We start from the raw sequence: 18,636 nt of genomic DNA, 5'->3' as shown, positions 1-18,636 counted from the left end.
GTGCCATCACATGTTCAGTGTGTCAAAAATAAAAATTTGTTCATTTGACTTTGAATTTTATCGTTTGACATGATCAATATAGTTTGAAATAAAAATAATTGTGTCAAAAAATTTGGCTGTTGTTCAAGTGAAACTGAAAGACAGCAGAGTTTAGTGAAGTGAGTTGGTGTGATGGTCTTGCGGTTTTGTCCCATGATGCTTAGAGAGGTTAAAATGCAGCATTGCGACATTGCTGGTCACACTGAGATGCTGACAATGAATGCTGACAGGTTGATTTTCCTTTTAGCCCTGTGCTTCACGCGCGTGTCTTCAAATGGTAAGTCATTTTCTAAAAATAGAGAATGGAGTTTGAGTTTTAAAAAGTTTACCACATTGATTGTTTGATATATTTGTACGTATTCAAAATATATTTCTACTATGTATAGTGATTTATGGTATTATTAGATTCAGTAACATCTTTTAAATCACTTCTTAAAACCCATTTTTATAGACTTGCTTTTATGTGATGTCGATGTTGTCTTATTCCATCCCTTTATTGTTTATATTGACTTGACAACATCATGTCTCTGTAATCTCTGCCCTCTTCATTCTAACTTATTCTTAGTGTCATGTTTTACTGTTCTTATTTCTTTTACTGTGTCTTATTGCTTTTTCTATGTTTTAGTGTCTTTGCTTGTGTCTTGTTTTACTTCAGCCTTAGTTAACTCCTGTTTGGCCCTCTGTTGTTATTTTTCCATGGTATCCTGCTCTTGTGCTCTTTTACTTTGTCTGTCAAAGCACTTTGTAAACTCTGTTTTTAAAGGTGCTATATAAATAAAGTTATTATTATTATTATTATTATTAATTTTATTCAATATTGTATATACTGTAGATGTCATACTTTTTCACTTTAAAGGTAGTTGATTAATTAATCTAGCAATATTGGGCTAATTTGTAAGAATCAGTGGGCAGATTATAGTTGTTTAAGATGTGTTATATTACACCATTTTCAGTAATTATGTTTTTAATCAGTGTCTATAATAGGGCTGTTACAATATCAGATTTTCACTACATGATTATTGTGGCCAAAAGAATTCACAATAACAAGATTATTGTGATATATTATAGGCTATATAATATGAGTACAGGGAGGTGGAGAGAGAGTATATTAACCAAACAAAACTGACGTGTGTGTGCATGTTTTATTGGGCATTGTGGGAGGAAGACAAGGTGAGAACAGATAGAAATGTAAACGATTTAAGAGCATACAGTATATTTAAGTGGTGCTGGATTAATTACACAATATTATCATATGATATCAATAAATCAATTTTTAAATATCATGGATATCACTAATAGTGGTACATCATGACACATCTAGTCTGTAATAAGGTCATTCACAGTTATTTTTATATTATGATGTATAATTTGGCTTAACTGACACATATAACTGTTGTCCATTTAATACTTTTACAACCCTGCTGGTTAATTTGAAGATGGTTAGATAAACATTTTAAATGTCTTCAGAAATAAAAGAAAGAAGTGTGCCTACTGCTGGTACTTTTTTTAGTGTCACTGTAGAGCGGAAGCCCCCATCTGCATATTTTGACAGTTTTATGCTATTAATATATAGCATTAATGCTATTGGTTGTCTTTTAGGTCTGTCTGTGGGTTTTTCCACATATTCAACCAATGAAAGGTACTAAAGGTACAGGCCCAATATGTAAGTTCTGCCACTACAGGTCTCATTCATGTAAAAACAATAATTATTGATGATGTTGTATAGTATTGCGGGATCATGAAAGTTGTTTTCTTCACTTTTAAACAACCACCATAGCTAATTAAGATCTATCTGACATGACTCGGGCAGAAATCAAGCTCACAGAAGAAGTAATATTCAAGTTTTATTCATGTTACATTTAGTCACGTCCACCAACTTCCCTCCCAAGCTCTTTGACGTTTCTGATGTATCACGGAAATTCGCAATCACATCATTAGCTCAAATAAATTACAGATTTCTCTGTTTGAACATCGATGGACATATGGGATAAGTACGCAACTCAACAAAATGTATAACATATGCCTAGGTCTTATTTGGAATTGTTACATATTAAAACTTTAAAAATTACTTGTTACACAGTTAGCGATTTTTTTTTAAGAGATTCATCCAGACACCCTGCACAATTTTGCTTTTTCAGGTGGGCTCATGTGTCAGTCAAAGAGTCAGGGACCCCCAGAGATGCCCTGTACTTCACATTGTGTCTCACCTTCGGGCCTTTCTGCCAGAAAGCCCTCTGGCAGATAGCTTTTTCCTTTTTTTTTTCAAAAACACAGGGTTCCTTTTGTTGCCTGAAAAGTAACGGTTCTGGACATGTTGTTTTTGTATTTCTCTTTTTCTTCCCATTAAGATGAGGAACGCTTTTCTTGTGAAGAGTATTCGGACATTTGTGAGACGCAGACACTCAGCGCGCCGCTCAGCTCCTCTGTGCTCCTCCCATGCATCCTGTCAACAAGCTCTGACTGGGTGTCATGGGCCCAAAATCCTCAGATAGACATGGTCCGGCTCACATCTAAAGGGGGTATGGAGTTTGTGGACCCCAGATACGGCCGGGTCAAAGTCTTTCCAAACCAGGGTTCAAAAGGGAACTACTCCATTGGCATTGAAGAGCTTAAAATGTCTGACCTGGGGTGTTATCTCTGTAAGCAGGGAAATGTCTGTCGTCAAGTGGAACTGGTTGCTCAGGAGGGTAAGAATATTTCTGTTTGAAAGTTTCAAGCTCATATTTTCTCAAGCAGCAGCCTGTGCATTCACAGTTCAGCCTTTTCCTTTCCATGGTCACAAACCTCAGAGGCCAAGAGGACAAGTTGAATGAGCTAAAGTTTCCTGTAAGATGCATCTTTGTAAAACCACAATGTATCGTGCAGGTACACTGAGGGAGGATCTGCTGCTGCTCATCTACATCTGTGTTGGTGTAGCTGCTCTCATTCCGCTCATTGTTGGCATCTACTTTTGCACCAAAGGCGCACGTGAGTACCTGCCCAGTCTGGCACAGCCACAGTCCACACAGCTCATAAAAGAAAAGTTTATAAGTTTATCTGATGGATGGATGGATGGATGGATTGCCTGGTCATGTAAAAATATTTTTTTGTTTTTATTTCAGTGTGCTGTAATAACACGACAGATGACAACATGAACAACCCTGTGGTTGCAGGTACTGAGGATAATTTACCCATTGATCATTTTATTACATCTATCTACTGCTGAATGTTGCTTGGCACACAATTATTTTTATGTCAGCACAGGAATAAAAGGCAGATTGTTGATGGGCTTCATTTGCACAAACTGTTAATCTTGATTTTGTTAAGAAGGACTGCTAATGTCAAACCATTCTAGTTGTTGGATATCTAGATGTTTTATCATTCACGTGACTTTGAATGATTAAAGTTCATGTAAAGCAACAATCAATGTGTGTTTTGAGTTTGTCACACCACAGAAATGTGCTATTAACAACCCAGCCAAATGTGAATAATTTAAAAATACTGCTAAGTACATAAATCAAAATTGAGAAAATCATGAAAAAAGTATTTTTTTTTTCTGCTATGAAAAGCTGGAGTTGTGTCCACTCCACTGTCTCAATGTCAAACAACCTGCTACAACCTGAAAATGACACGGATGCTGCACCTACAGTAGCAGCTTTATCGGCCTTGTACAGACATGTTTGAGCCACCAGAGCCTGAGAGCGGTGACAGGATGTTTTTTCCTTCCATTTTGTTTATTTAATCAGTACAAAATACGAGATAAAATGTGTTCATTTGTAGAACAGAGCCAGGCTAGCTGTTTCTGGTCTTTGTGCTAAGCCAGTCTAACCGGCTGCTGGCTGTGGCCTTATATTTACTGGACAAATAGGAGAGTGGCATCGATCTTCTTATCCAAATTTGTCAAGGAATCAAACAAGCATATTTTCCAAAATGTCCAACTATTCCTTTAAGTTTTTTCATATAGCCTAATGTCTGCAGGTGTCAGTGGTCCAACTCAGGAAACAGGAAGAGGGCCAGTCGATGGAGAGCCGATAGGTAACAAACTCAGACTCATGTAATTGTATATGTGTATAAGTTTCTTTTTTGTTTTATTATAATGGGATGTATTTTTTAGGCAACAAACCTGTATCACTGTACACAATGTCTCCTTTTCCCACAGGAGAAGACAATCTTGTTTATGGTGCGTTCACACAGTTCCTCCTCTTCCTTTGATCCTTTTTTTTCAATGTCATCTATTGTTAAGAAGCTAATGTCATTGTATCACAGCTAACACGTCATAAATGTCTTTGTCAAAACTCTCTGAATGGGTCCTTTTTAAATATCAGAAAATGATGACCAGTGCCCACCCAGTCAGCAGAGGGATCCCACCAGGAACCGTTCCACTCCACTGGGACCTGTGCCTGATCTGAACAGGACTCAGCCCGCTCAAAGCACAAGTGGGCTTTATCCAAACTTGAGCCAGTTTAACTTTGAGAGAGTGGAAAGCCAGAGGACAAAAAGGAGATTTCATACAGGTGAAAAACAGAACCACCGCAGTTTGTTTTACAGATAACTTTTAAAATGAGAAACTGGAGTCACTCAGTCTTCTCTCACCTCTCCAGAACTCTTCAGCAGATTACGGCAAGCAAGTCTCGGCCGGCATTATTATGGTATGATAAACATTGTTCACAACAACTAATAATTTCAGTGCTGTCAGGAATTTCACTTATTCTTTTTATTACACAGTTAACCAAAGTGAACTCAAAAAGCACCAAGCCACGTCAGCTCAGCGAGAGAATCATCGCAGAGGTATTTAGATTTGATTTGTGTCATCTGCAATTACTTATCTGCATGTGAGGATGAATAGCCTTGAAAACTTAGTTTTATTAGTCACTGAAGTGTTTTGTTTTGCAGCAGGTTTGGGGAAGAAGAAAGACGATGAAAGTGAGTGCTAACATCATCTGTGGGCATTTTCGAGACGAAATGATACTGTGCATGCACTGAACCCCTCTTCCACTTCTCCGTAGCTTCCTCTTCAGATTGCGAATACCAAAATCCGATTTACAACAGGAGCAGAGAGCAGCTCAACCACCTGTAGAGATCCGAGCTTTTCAGTTATTTCCAACATCTTTTCAATCACTGATGATTCTTTTTTTTTTTATTTCAACTTCATATGTGTCTTATTGTATATATATATGTTTGTTGTATAATCTCAATGCATGTCACTGATAATTAGACATGCAACTGCTGTTTGGTAAAATAAATAAAATATAAAGATCTAAACCAATTAAATACCATCAAATCAAGAAGTAGGCTATTCTATGTGTTGAATGACAAAAACCTGTTTGCAAGATGTGTTTTATGCATGTGGAAATAAAACTTTAAAATCCAATTTTGTGTGGTTTTCAGCTGATCATAACTGGAAATACAGGCCTACACTCACACCTGACTGTTTACAGTTTCTGGTTCACCTGCATGTCTTTTAACTTGTATTTGGCAGGGACAGTATGGACATGACCCTATTGTCCAGCCATTTTAATGATCCTGATTCTGATTCTGCTTATCGATTTTGGTCCTGAATAATCCTAAATTCTGACTCCTCCTGCATTCTTAACAGCAAAGATGAGTGAAATACTAATTACCACTGATAAATGTTACCAGTGGAATTACTGAACTAAGCTAACATTAGCTAGATTACAGTCTCTTTACTGATTTCTTGGATATTTAGGTGTTTACTGAGGCTACTTTATTGTAATGACAGAGAGTATCCTGTCCTTGTAAAGCGTTTTGTAACATAGCATTTGCTTTACTACAATTTGTGGTACTCACTGGCTAGTCAAACAACTTATCTGAATAGTTTAACTGAGAATAACGCTAGACTCAAGGGAAGACATGCTTGCATTCAGCTCATATGACTACAGGTGCAGACAGATAGCCAGGTCAATATACGGTAGGTGTTTGCAGTACTTGGTTTAATTTGAAACGAGTGCAAGTGAAATTTGTGTGGGAATTGATAAGCAGAATTAAAGTTAAAATTTATTGATGATACCTTCAAAATCATAATTTTGGAATCGATTCTTGGAATTGATCTATATTCCCAGCACTACAGGAGAGTGAGCATTTACTATGGTTTTATTCAGTCTCGTGGCTATGAAACTTTGCAACAACACAGAATAAGAACAAGGTAGGGTGATAGAGAATAAAGTTGCAGCAGACTTCACTGTGATGAGAAGACCAGTTCTTTTAAGTTGGGAGATATTTACTGGCCACCAAAAGTGACATAAAATATCTTCTCTTTAGCATGCAAGAACATGCGTTCTCCAGAGAGGCCTCACGTACCGCTTCATTTAAACACAGAACCCTCTCAGTGCTCATTAGGTGAGTGTTTGAGTTTGCTTTCATGCCAATTAAGCCAAATAAGAAGCAGCTGCTCCTCCTGTCGGAGACATCTCAGTATCCAAAGATGAAGCCCCATAGTACAGACTTCGTTTTGGTGGCATTTATTTCATTGTCACTGCTTCCTTGGAGATCCTTCCTCGCTGCTTCAAAACAATTTCAAGCAACAGTCTACAACACAATGAATGATAATACATTGATTTGCCACGATGGGTTTATGTCTGTTTACATATCAAAGGTGCAGTTTGCTGATCTTCCTTTCACTATTTATGTTCATGGTAAGTCAGACACTAAAAATATATCTTTTTTGTGATGATATATGACATAAGTGTTTGTGGTTGCTCTTTTTTGTGTCTAAACTTAAACACAGATGAATACAGTGGATATTATCAAGCCATCGCTGTAGCAAAACAGTGCCACTACTTCCTTGGAGAAACTGACACCTTCATTATCTTAACAGCTGCTTCACATGGGTGTTTTGTAAGAAGACAAGTAAGCTGAAAAGTATCATGAGTGTACTTATTTTTAATGCAGATACATAAGTCTTTTTCAGATTTCAAATTTACTTTACCACTTTGTTCGATAGCAGTATATCACAAACCTGACTGTCGTCATCATGGCGCTTGCAGACACGGGAAGGGTTGAAATTGTCAAGTCGGTACCTCTCATCTGCAACTGGAAAAACAAAGGTAGTGATTCTACCTACAGATAAATATCATGACATTACGTTTCAGAATTTAGTTCAACATTAATTCTCTGTGTGTTTTCTGCAGAGGTGAGGAAAAATGATTATCCACTGGTATCAAGGCATTCTTCCTGCAACAAGGATGGGTTCAACATTACCATCTCCCAGAATGCCACAGTCCCACCTCTGAACCTTGATGCAGTCTGGATCCCTTCAAGCCAAAGCCACAACTGTAAACCTCAAAATAGATCCACGGATGCAGTCACTTTCAGTTTTCCTTTCACTGACTGTGGCACACAGTCCATGGTAAATGTAAATAAATGATCTCAGTTGATGAGATATTTTTATGATTAAATATGACAGGTTTGGTTGTGTCTTGCAGATAACAGATGGCATTATAACCTACTGGGTCAGCATTGAGGTGAAACAACAGGTGCAGAGGGGCTCTATTTTTCGTGACACTCCTTTCCAGTAAGAAATTAAAATCTGCTCTCTTTCTTTTTTAAGGTTGCAGACTCTCATTTCAATTTTCTTTTCTCTTTCTTTAGTCTAACTGTGCATTGTAGCTTTGCAATGGCCCAAATTACGCATCTGGGCATCAAGGTTGAAGGAGAAATTAAGTTGCCATCAGTCCTAGAAAGCAAAGGAACACTGAGGACTGAAATGAGATTTGCCAAAGGTCAAGTTTTTTCTTTTTTCTTTCTTTTTTTTTTTTTTTTTTTTTTTTGCTTTTATTGTCCACAAGATATGTTAGTTCATCAATGTAACAAATATCCATTAAAGGGATAGTTTGGATTATTTGAGGATGAGATGCATGAGGCACTTATTGTTAGTCAGTGCACATGTATACCAGCCAGTTTGGAGAAGCAGAGAGGAGCAGCACCAGCACAGAAGCTGAGTAATGTACTGCTGTGGATAGGGACAGCAACAAAAGGTATTTTAACCACTTATTTTTATAAGTGGTCCTCATTAAAAAAAAAATAAGTATCAGTGTATGTTATATTTAGTGTTTTCACCACTTTATCTTGTCATCAGACAGCCTTGATCAGTTAGTTTGTGAGTGTTATTGTGTGGCTTGGGTGGATCCAAACTTTTTTTTTTTTTTTTTTACCAAAGTATACCAAAGTCCCACAGTAACCTTTCCTACCTTTTGTCACTGACCCTGTCCACAGCAGTATATTACTTAGCTTCTGTGCTGCTCCCTTTTGCATCTCCAAGCTGCGGGCATGTTGACCACCATCTACTGCAGGTAATATAGTGACTATCAATACAGTTGCAGTACAGCACCTTATACAACCACATATCACATAATCCAAATGACCCCTTTGATACGTGACATTAAAGTAATGTAATCACTTTTATTTTGAAGAGCCAGTTTCAAAGTTGTTTTGTGAAGCCTTCTAATATTTTTTCTTACCTTTTATCTACAGATTCCAGTTACACATCTTTCTATTCCTCTCGTGACCCTGCAACAGTGACTGAGCTCGGCCAGCCTGTGTATGTGGACGTGTTTGTACTCAAACATGAGGACGAGGATTTGATGCTACTGCTGGAGGACTGCTGGGCGACACCCACCAATAACCCACATGACCAACAAAGATGGAACCTGCTTGTTAAAGGGTGAATTTATATGAACTTTACTGTTTTACAAATGCTCACTTACATGCATATATCTTTACCCGTACATTGATCAACTAAAGGTCATCTTTTGAGTCCAATCCAGATGTCCCTTCAGCGGTGATAGCCACAGAACTGTCATGCTGCCAGTCGTCTCTAGTAATGAGCTGAAGTTTCCCTCTCTCCATAAGTGGTTTGTGGTCAAGATGTTCTCATTTGTGAAGCTCCCTACATCTGATAATCAGGTATGTGAGATTTTTTGTAATGAAATCACTGATATTTTCTTTTTCCTTGCTGATTTTTTTTAAATAGGATTTTCTCTTGCAGATATATTTCCACTGTGATATAGAAATCTGTAAAGGACCAGATTGCTCACAGTCCTGCAGCACTGGTAAGTGGAGCTGCAGCCCCATGAATCTATCTTGGGTGATTGATTGACGTCCGCGTTTGCTTGTAAGACTGTGAATTATAGTCTCTGCTTTTCCATGTCTTTCAGGAAGGCGTGAATTAAGAACAATCACACGGGAGCCAGGACAAAGGATTCTCTACAGTGTAGTCTCTGGTGGACCTGTGCTTCATCTGTAAATGACCAGAAAAGGGACAGCTATCTCAAGTCATGTTCTGAAGCAACTGTCCGTGATTTGTAATCAAAATAAATCTATACCTTGCTATAATGGCCTTAAATAGGTAGATTTTCATTCAACTCAGCAACTCAACTAATTGGTTTTAAATCAAATTTACCTTGAATAAGGCAGGTTGTCAGAAAATACACTTTTCAGTGTGCACCCCTTGCCCTGTTTAAATCAGAGGCCTTTTCTAATAAATAGGCCTACATGTTTTCTGAGTTATATCTATATCTACTTATATCTGTATGAGTTGATATAGTTACATCGTTGCAAGTAAAACATAGATCAGGATTTGGTTTTGACTCACAGAACCTGGATTTGCCATCTTGGTTCTGTTTCTCAGAATAGGTCTCAGCTGGACAGTGACATCAGTGCAAAGGTTTCTGTAAAAAATATGTTTTGGGATTATGTCACAAAAGTGTTCTTCTGTGAAAGGCACAACTGTCACTGTTTTTTTTTTTTGGTTCTTCTACGTTTGATATTTTACACAGGTGGAAAGCTATTATTTAACATGGTGATTTTAGTTGTAAGTATCCCTAAAGGTTTTTGTTTTCACCTCTACATTGGCTCATCTTTATTTCTGGTGGTTATGCAAAGTTTTGTTTAAAAAAAAAAAAGAAGAAAAGAAATACATGAACTTAAAGTGAAGACCTCAGGCCACATCATATAATTAATTTGTTTATCATTTTGGGCAAATTTCCCACCCACAAATAATAAATGACTGTTTGTACACCCTGCCCTCATGCCGGTAAGACTATAAATGTTATGATTTGATTGAGTAAATAGATTTATGGACATATGAACCAATCCACTTGGTGACCTTATATTATATATGTATATATTTTCTTATGTTTAAAGCTCAATTTTAAAAACTCCAACCAGACTTTTATTGTGGTGGAGGACCGTGAATCATGTGACCATAGCTCGACCAATAGAGACGCAGAATGAGTTAGTTTGCGGAAGTTGTTGAGCGAGCGTGTCGTCTTTGAAACGGAAAGCAGCAATGTGAGAGAAGTTGTTATTTTCTACGTGTAAATACTGTCTGTGGGAACAAACACCAACTAAGTCGTGTCCCACCTGATTAAATCCAGTACTTTTAGCATCTGTTCAGTTCCTAACACTGATATCTGCTGGTAAAGCTAACGTCAGTCGGAGTTGTCAGTTATGTCCAAATCAAGAAGACGGGACCCAGCAGAAAATGAATCCAAACACCTGCCGATCTGTCAGCACAAAAACAAGCTGGTTGAGGCCGTCAAAGACAGCACTTTTCTGGTTGTTACCGGTGAGACTGGCAGCGGGAAAACTACACAACTTCCTCAGTACCTGTATCAAGCAGGTGAGCTGTCGTTTTGATGCCCTGTTCATATAAAATTAACACAGCAGCAATCACGTGTGGATTTTTCACTTTACATAAAGGGACAGACAGATATCTCGCCAGATTACAGCTATATGTGAAGTTTTTTATACAAAAAATAATGACAATTGTCTTTTTTTTTCCCCTTCAGTTTTTTGGGCAGTATTATGTATGCTTTTGATCTAGAGCCCGACTAATACTGGAATTTGGGGGCAATATGTCAAATAATTCCAATATCAATATATCAGAAAATATTATAAGCATATATTAATGTTTAGAAAATCCAAAATTATGTCAGGGTATGGAAACTTTCACTGTTATTTTTAATTATTCTAAATAAAACAAAAACAATTTGAACTAAGAAGACGGCTCACATATACTTAAAAGGCTGCCTATAAAACAAAAAAGTAAAAGCACTCTGCATCTTGATCTTTAAAAAAAATATCAGACAATATATACACCTATACTTACCTAGACTGATATACTTGTGCTAGCCCAGTAGTGGGCTGATAATACTGGCTGACCAGGATATCTGTCTGGCTCTAATTTGATCATCTTCTTCTTTTTTTTAACCAGAGTTTTTTTTTTTTTGTTTGTTTGTTTGTTTTAAGATTTTTTTTAAATATAATTATCAAATAAATCTCTTGGACTGTTTTTACTTCTTTATATCGATATTGCCCCAAAAACCTGAATCGGTCAGGTGCTTGATACACATGTGACCTATGGATTCTAATATGAACCACTGTTGTCATGATACTTAAATTTCTAATTTCGGTACAATACCTTGAAAAATATTGGTAGCAAATACCACTTTCGATACTACAGGGAAAAATTGACTCAGCGTTAAGGGCATAAAGTTTTATATTTTTAATAAAAGACAATATAACAAGGCTATAATATGACAATGGATATTCAGCAGGAGCAAATGATGACGAGTGACGAGAAGAAGACAGCACTGTAAGTTAGTGAGAGGAAGTGGGACTATGTGGGCACTGCAGTGGTGTGTGAGCATGAACCCATTCCTACCGTTGTTGTGTAGGTATTTGTAAAGATGGCAAAATCGGTATCACCCAGCCGCGCCGGGTGGCTGCCATCACAGTGGCCCAGAGGGTAGCCCAGGAGATGCAGTGCAGCCTGGGTAGAGAGGTTGGCTACCAAGTGCGCTTTGATGACTGCACATCACAGGTGAGAAACAAAGACGAGTCATCTCCTACATAAAATCCAGTGAATTATATATTGAAAATATTTGATAAGCTGAAGATGTGACTGTTTGAACCAGGACACAGTGGTGAAGTACATGACAGATGGCTGTTTGCTCAGAGAGATCCTGGCAGATCCTGTACTGTCTCAGTACAGTGTTATAATCTTGGATGAAGTTCACGAACGCAGCCTCAACACAGTGAGTCAAAATATGACCCAGTGTCATTAATATAATTTATGCACTATACTTATAGAAAGAAAAACATATGTATGCATCTATCAATGTTTTAATGTGCACACTGAGTTGACCTTAGTATTTGTATTTGTTGCAGGATATTCTCCTGGGCTTATTGAAGAAAATCTTCTCCAACCCTGATAAGTCCACCAAGGGCCGATCTTTTCCTCTGAAAGTGGTGGTGATGTCCGCCACTTTGGAAACTGACAAACTCTCAGCCTTTCTTGGTGACTGTCCCGTCTTTGCTATTCCTGGGAGGACTTTTCCTGTCACCTGCACATTTGGCTCTGCTGTTGGACCTAAAGACACGGAGAGCACTGGTTATGTAAAAGAGGTACTGAGATTTAGCTTTGTGTCAAATGTTTACTTTAGCTTGGTTTCACAACTTTACAATTAATACTGATTAATCAAGTTTAAGTGCGTGTACTCATTTAATTTTGTTCTCAGGTTGTCAAAGTGGCCCTTGATGTGCACACCAATGAAATGGCTGGGGATATTCTTGTGTTTTTGACAGGTAAGTCATAACTATAAAGCCCTAAAATCACTATTTATCGTAAAAGGATAGTTTGGATTATTTAATATGGGGTTTTATAAGGTACTTATCAATTCCTTAGTCAGTGTATTAGCTACGGTAGATACCAGTCAGCAGTTTTGAAAAACAGAGTACCAGCATGGAAGCTAAGCAATGAACTGCTGTGAACAGGGTCAACAAAAAAAAGCATTTTTGCCACTTAAAAGAGGTCTGCCTAAAAAATCACTATCAGATTAAATATACACTATATTTTCACCGCTTTACTTTTAACTGCCTTTTCTGACAGGAACCTGTCATTCTATAAGCCAAATTTTGCTCTTTCCAAACTAACCAAACTCCATGGGTGAAATCAGTCATTTTTAATCCAAAATACTGGAGTTGCAAGTCTATTTCTGCCTCAGTGTGTTAGTTTGTTTGTGTTATTGTGTGACTTTGATGTTTTGAAAGGATAGTTTGGATTAACCAAAGTTACAAATCATGCAAGACCAGAGCAGACCAAGGTAAAATGACTGATTTCATGAGTGGAATTTGGTTGGTTTGGAGAGAGCAACATTTGCCTTATATAAAGGTGGTTTCCTATGGGAAAAGCTGCTTGACAACCAAGTAACACAGTAAAAACATTCTAAATATAATGTACTCTTAAAGTGAAATTGATTTTTCTTTTAAGTGGACATTTTTTAAGCGGCTGAAATATGTTAGCAGCTGATCCTGTTGACAGCAGTACATACTGGTACTCCACTCCTCTGCTTCTCCAAACTGGTTTGTGCTTATGTCCATTTTCTGTAGGTAGATGCTGGAAACTGACTATTGATAAACACCTCATGCAACCCCATATAAAAGCTGACAAATTTGCCACATTAATTCTCCATGTTTGACAGGTCAGTCGGAGATTGAGCGTGCTTGTGACTCGCTGTATGAGAAAGCTGAGTGCATAGACTACCGCTACGATGTACAAGACCGAACAGTGGAGGGCCTTCTTATATTGCCCCTTTATGGATCCATGCCCACTGGTAAATACCTTCAACAGCTGTTATGTCTAATTCATTGTTAAGCAGGTTAAATTTGCTTTTCCACATTAAGTCGATATCTCTCAGAAGAAAACACAAATACTGTTGGGGAAAAAAAGATAATTTTTGGTCTTCTCGCAGATCAACAGAAGCAGATCTTTCAGCCTCCACCCTCAGGAATTAGAAAGTGTGTTGTGGCCACAAACATTGCAGCAACATCTCTTACGATCAATGGTATAAAGTGAGTAAGGCCAGTGGTTTACTTCTACAATAATTAATTTTGTGTGTAATCAGCATCATTCAAATATTTCATGGACTTTCATGCAAAACACATCATCATCCAACTTTTTCTATTATAAGGTACATTGTAGACAGTGGCTTTGTGAAGCAACTCAACCACAACTCAAGGGTGGGCATGGATATCTTAGAGGTGGTGCCTATTTCAAAGTGAGTTTTTCAATGAGTGACATAACATTTGAACTTGCAAAAAGAATTGTAAAAGTGATTTTCCTGCTAACACTCATGCCACTAAGAAAGCTTGCCAACAGAGATTTGGACTGGATTCTTTTGGGGGGATTTTGTGTGATTAGGAGCGAGGCTCAGCAGAGAGCGGGCCGAGCTGGAAGAACCTCAGCCGGCAAATGCTTTCGAATCTACACCAAGGAATTCTGGGAAAAGAGCATGCCTGAATATACAGTTCCAGAAATCCAGAGGACAAGTCTGACTGCAGTGATTCTCACACTCAAGTGCCTGGGCGTTCATGATGTCATTAGGTACACCGATGGTACCCATTCTGTGGCTATTTACATGTTTGTTAGTCATAATTTATGCTTTATAGTAACAAGTTGTTTTCTTTTAAGGTTCCCTTATCTGGACTGTCCAGAGGAAAGGTTTATTCTTGAGGCGTTAAAACAACTCTATCAATTTGATGCCATAGACAGGTGAGAGCTTATACCTGAGTACTGTGAAGTCATGAGTTTGCATGTGAAATATAATGAGCTCTAATCTCTCTGGTGTGCTGACTCTAGGAGAGGTAAAGTTACCCGGCTAGGAGAGCTGATGGTGGAGTTCCCCCTGCATCCAGGTCTCACCAGGGCTGTGCTCAAAGCTGCCTCTCTTGGCTGCCAGGACCTGCTGCTCCCTGTGGCCGCCATGCTGTCTGTAGAGAACATTTTCATCAGGCCAGGTCAGAGCTTCAGCTTTAAACAGACAATTTACCCCAAAATCAAAAATAGATTTTTTTTCCTCTTACCTGTAGTGCTGTTTATCCATCTAGATTGGTTTGATGTGAGTTGACGTGTTTTGGAGCTAAAACTAAAACTAAAACTTTTTAAGACTCTGTCCACAGAGTCTTAAAAAGTCTAATATCAAATAATCTGAATTTAAGGCCTGAAAATATCTCAAATCTGATTTTGATAGCTCTTAAAATTATTGGATTAATGAATGAATGATTAACTTTGTTACTTTTACAAAGCTGCAGTGCTCCATGACACTTTTAAATGTGTTTTGTGTTATATCATGCTGTAACAACTACAAGACAAAACCAACATGGAACCAGTAACTGCTAATGTGCAGCATAGTCAGAATTTATTGACTTTACACATAGTAACTAAATATCAATCATATAAAAGCAATACAGGTAAGCTGTTTAAAATATGGTCCCTGATTCAGACATCGCTAAGATTCTTCTCTTTTTACAGTGAAATAAATCTTACATTGCATTTATAATGGTCTTAAATTGAATTTCTTGAAACCTGCAGAAACTGTGAAAAACCACACAATTTACAAAAAAAGAAAAATATTGTGTTAACATTTAGATTACATTAAGGGGATTGTCTCATAGTGGAAATAGTAAACAATTTAAAGTATTTACTTCATGTTTCAGGAAGTGGTTTACTGTATGCAGAGAAGTGTTAAAGTGAAGTGTGAAGACTTCAGGCATTTTTGACTGATCTCTTCCTTCTTGCAGGTCACCCTGAGAAACAGAAAGAGGCTGATAAAAAGCACAGAGCGTTGGCTGCCAAGAGTGGCAGCATGAATGACTTCGCCACACTCCTCAGTGTGTTTCAGTCATGCAAATCCAGGTGCAGAACTTCACCGATTAATGCTGCAAGATGCATCCATATTAATGCAAATGAATGCCAGTTAATATTTCACAAGTAGTTGATTTATTCTGCATGATGATCATATCACAACTATCCTAAGTGTGAGCCATTATCCTGCATTTTGCAGTGACAGACCCTCAGCATGGTGTAAAGATAATTGGATCCACTGGAGGGCGCTGAAGTCTGCCTTTAGTGTGGAGACTCAGCTGGGAGAGATCCTTCTCCGCCTCCAGCAGGTACAGCAGTTTACAGAACTACTGTGACAGATCATGTTTGCTCTTCACGTGTTGTACTTGAATATTTGTAGGAAACCTCTTTGCAGATTACTGTGGTCAGATGTTCATCTCTGTCATTTATCAGTTTATTAATTCTGTTTGCCAGCACACTGCAGTGATAAATAATTGGAGTGATTTTCCTTTCAGAAGAGGGATTTCCCTGTAGAAACGTATGATGGCAATAAGAGTGAACTCTTCAGACGCTGCCTGTGCACAGGATACTTTACCAATGTTGCCAGAAGGTATCATCAAAGTTCATTTTAAATTATCTTTATTTAATTCTCCTTTAAGCTTTTCTTTTTATCTCTTAGTAACGTGAACTTTTGCTGGTTGTGAAAACTTGTTCAATTCATTTTTTTCCATCCCATACAGATCTGTTGGAAAGGTGTTTTGCACGATGGATGGCAATGGATCCATGGTTCACATTCATCCATCATCATCAGTAAATGTGTTTTTGAAATAATCTTTAAAAATCTTGATTAATACAACACAGTTCTCATAAACGGCATGAAAATGTTCATGTATCTGATTTCCCCTTTGATCATGATTTCTCATTGCTTGAAGCTGTTTGACCAGGAGGCAGAGCTGAACTGGGTCATCTTCCACGACGTGCTGGTGACCTCAAGGGTGTATATGAGGACTGTGTGTCCTATTCGATATGAGTGGGTGAAAGACTTATTACCGAAACTCCATGAGGTGGATGTCTATGAACTGAGCAGTGTGGCACGAGAAGAAGTGACTGAAGAGGAGATGACAAAATGGGAGAGCAGGGAGGCAGCCAAAAGACAACAAGGTTTTCAGAAAAATTAATTGGATGTTTATATGGAAATTGTGATCTTGCACAGCTTATTGATCGATTTGAAGTGTTTGGTCCCAGCTATGACCATGTGCATGGAATTCTTATTTGTTTTATAGGTTTACAGGGTCACTGTATTACCTGAAGTAGATGGTGGTCAGAACACTGCCAGTATGAAAAAGCAGCAGAGTACCAGTGTCGGAAGCTAAGCAATGCACTGCTGTGGACAGTGTCAACAGTAACATGTATTTTAGCCACTTAAAAACGGTCCACCCCTCAGAAAAACAATATCATTTTAAGAGTTTGCTATATTTCGAATATGTTCACTACTTTTACCTTATCATCAGACAACCACTGTTTTATAACCCTATTATTGGTCCCTTCAAAGCCTGCAGACTCCATTGACAAAAACAGTCATTTATCTTGCAGAACACAAGAGTTGCTGGTCTACCACTGCAGTGATCGGTTAGTTTGTTTGCCTGTTGTGTGACTTCTGCAAATCTAAACTACCCTTTTAAAACACCAAAGTCACACAATAACACAAACTAACAGACTGAAGCAGCAGTATACCAGAAATTTACGTATTCAGCAGTATAAAATTGCTGTTTTTGCCAAAGAAGTCAGGTGGCTTTGGAGAGAGCTGGGTTGAGCCAACCACCATCTACTGTAGATAATACACTGACTATAGATAAATACCTCAAACAATCCCATTCTAGAAAAAAAAACAAACAAATATTCTTTAAGTTAAAACTTAGCTGAACGGCATCATTTATAGCAAAGTAATAGATTACTTTGTCCTTTTTCAGAGGTTTCTGCTGAGGATGTCATGAAGAAGTTGGAGAAGCGAAACAACGAAACCACCGTCAGCGATGCGCGTGCTCGCTACCTGCAACGAAAGCAACAAAGACAACAAAGTAAAGCTCTTTGACAGAAAGCTTTTGAGGACATGATTCATTCAATGTATCACAAAGAAAATAAGCATTTTTGTAAATGATATCTGAATAATAAACATTTTTCTACATTTATAGCTTTGTCTTTCTCTTCAGGATATAGAAGATTTATTAATTACACAACAGGGTTATACTGTGAGATTTTGATGTAGTTCTGTCTTTGCTATTCATAGTAGATTGGCTAAACAGATCAAAAATATAAAACAAACTATTTAACAGCAGATACTTCTGTATCTTCTGCCAGATAGCAGCAGGGTGAACTGGCTACTACTGGGGTGGGTGTTGTCTTTTAGTATCTTTTGGGCTCTGCACAGGCATCTCACCTCCCCCATATCACTGATGCTGGGTAGATGGGTACCACGAATGTTCTGGGCAGCTTTAGTCACCTGCTGCAGAGTCTTCCTGTCCTGGGCTGTACACATCCCATGCCAGTTTACGATGTTTCCAGTCATGATGCTTTCTCTTGCTCCTCTGTGGAGGTTAACAAGAACTTTGCACTGGATTTTTGTCTTCTTAAATTCTCTTAAACAATACAGACCTTTCTGAAATTTCTTTACCAGAGTGGAGATGTGTGATGCTGATTCCCAGGAACCTAAAACTGTTCACATGCCCCTTGTCACCTTCACTGATATAGACATGGGCAAGCCTCCTTTTCCCAAAAATTAACACTCAGCAGCTTGGTTTTACTGATGTTGCGCAGTAGGTTGTTTTCTGTGCACAGCTCTGTAGGATTGTTGATTTCCTCCCAATATGAAGTCTCATCGTTGTTTGAAATCTGGTTGCTGATGGTGGTGTCATCCGCAAACTTCACAATAGAGTTCTCTCCATGTCAGGGGCTGCAGTTATGGGTGTACAGCCTGA

General features: G+C 38.1%; 2 protein-coding genes and 1 pseudogene across 3 annotated transcripts; all 3 read left to right on the top strand.

Annotated features, from left to right (window-relative positions):
• The first annotated feature begins 251 nt into the window (after positions 1-251).
• On the top strand, positions 252-5,383 carry LOC146328259 (uncharacterized). Its single transcript, XM_084716282.1, has 11 exons — positions 252-316; positions 2,388-2,726; positions 2,905-3,006; positions 3,141-3,191; positions 3,997-4,053; positions 4,178-4,198; positions 4,344-4,532; positions 4,620-4,667; positions 4,744-4,806; positions 4,912-4,941; positions 5,037-5,383. The coding sequence occupies exons 1-11, from the start codon at positions 256-258 to the stop codon at positions 5,093-5,095; spliced, it is 1,020 nt and encodes a 339-aa protein (XP_084572408.1). The 5' UTR covers positions 252-255; the 3' UTR covers positions 5,096-5,383.
• Positions 5,384-6,445: 1,062 nt separating this feature from the next.
• LOC146328258 (zona pellucida sperm-binding protein 4-like) lies at positions 6,446-9,326 on the top strand (annotated as a pseudogene). Its single transcript, XR_014769939.1, has 10 exons — positions 6,446-6,671; positions 6,764-6,885; positions 6,980-7,082; positions 7,167-7,384; positions 7,461-7,549; positions 7,627-7,757; positions 8,509-8,778; positions 8,846-8,940; positions 9,023-9,086; positions 9,192-9,326. The product of XR_014769939.1 is annotated as a zona pellucida sperm-binding protein 4-like (transcript).
• A 959-nt stretch (positions 9,327-10,285) lies between these two features.
• On the top strand, positions 10,286-17,852 carry dhx40 (DEAH (Asp-Glu-Ala-His) box polypeptide 40). The gene is made up of 17 exons (XM_084717161.1): positions 10,286-10,657; positions 11,715-11,860; positions 11,955-12,074; positions 12,208-12,444; positions 12,558-12,624; positions 13,521-13,652; positions 13,791-13,890; positions 14,010-14,096; positions 14,240-14,422; positions 14,510-14,590; positions 14,678-14,835; positions 15,619-15,733; positions 15,882-15,990; positions 16,177-16,271; positions 16,402-16,471; positions 16,594-16,822; positions 17,632-17,852. Exons 1-17 carry the CDS (start codon positions 10,486-10,488, stop codon positions 17,751-17,753), a joined length of 2,223 nt encoding a protein of 740 aa, XP_084573287.1. The 5' UTR covers positions 10,286-10,485; the 3' UTR covers positions 17,754-17,852.
• Positions 17,853-18,636: the final 784 nt, after the last annotated feature.

The sequence above is a fragment of the Lutjanus erythropterus genome, chromosome 4 (genome assembly GCF_056507025.1).
Source record: "Lutjanus erythropterus isolate fLutEry1 chromosome 4, fLutEry1.hap2, whole genome shotgun sequence".
NCBI lineage: Eukaryota > Metazoa > Chordata > Actinopteri > Lutjaniformes > Lutjanidae > Lutjanus > Lutjanus erythropterus.
The sequence above is the reverse complement of the archived record's forward strand: the minus strand, read 5'-3'. Positions and strand labels throughout refer to the sequence as shown.

Coding starts and splice junctions, on each gene's coding strand:
- LOC146328259 (XM_084716282.1), top strand. CDS start 256: ATGAATGCTGACAGGTTGATTTTCCTTTTAGCCCTGTGCTTCACGCGC. Junction 3,007..3,140: donor CTTTTGCACCAAAGGCGCAC/GTGAGTACCTGC, acceptor TTTTTATTTCAG/TGTGCTGTAATAACACGACA. Junction 4,054..4,177: donor AGTCGATGGAGAGCCGATAG/GTAACAAACTCA, acceptor CTTTTCCCACAG/GAGAAGACAATCTTGTTTAT.
- dhx40 (XM_084717161.1), top strand. CDS start 10,486: ATGTCCAAATCAAGAAGACGGGACCCAGCAGAAAATGAATCCAAACAC. Junction 13,891..14,009: donor CTTACGATCAATGGTATAAA/GTGAGTAAGGCC, acceptor TTCTATTATAAG/GTACATTGTAGACAGTGGCT. Junction 15,734..15,881: donor TTTCAGTCATGCAAATCCAG/GTGCAGAACTTC, acceptor TGCATTTTGCAG/TGACAGACCCTCAGCATGGT.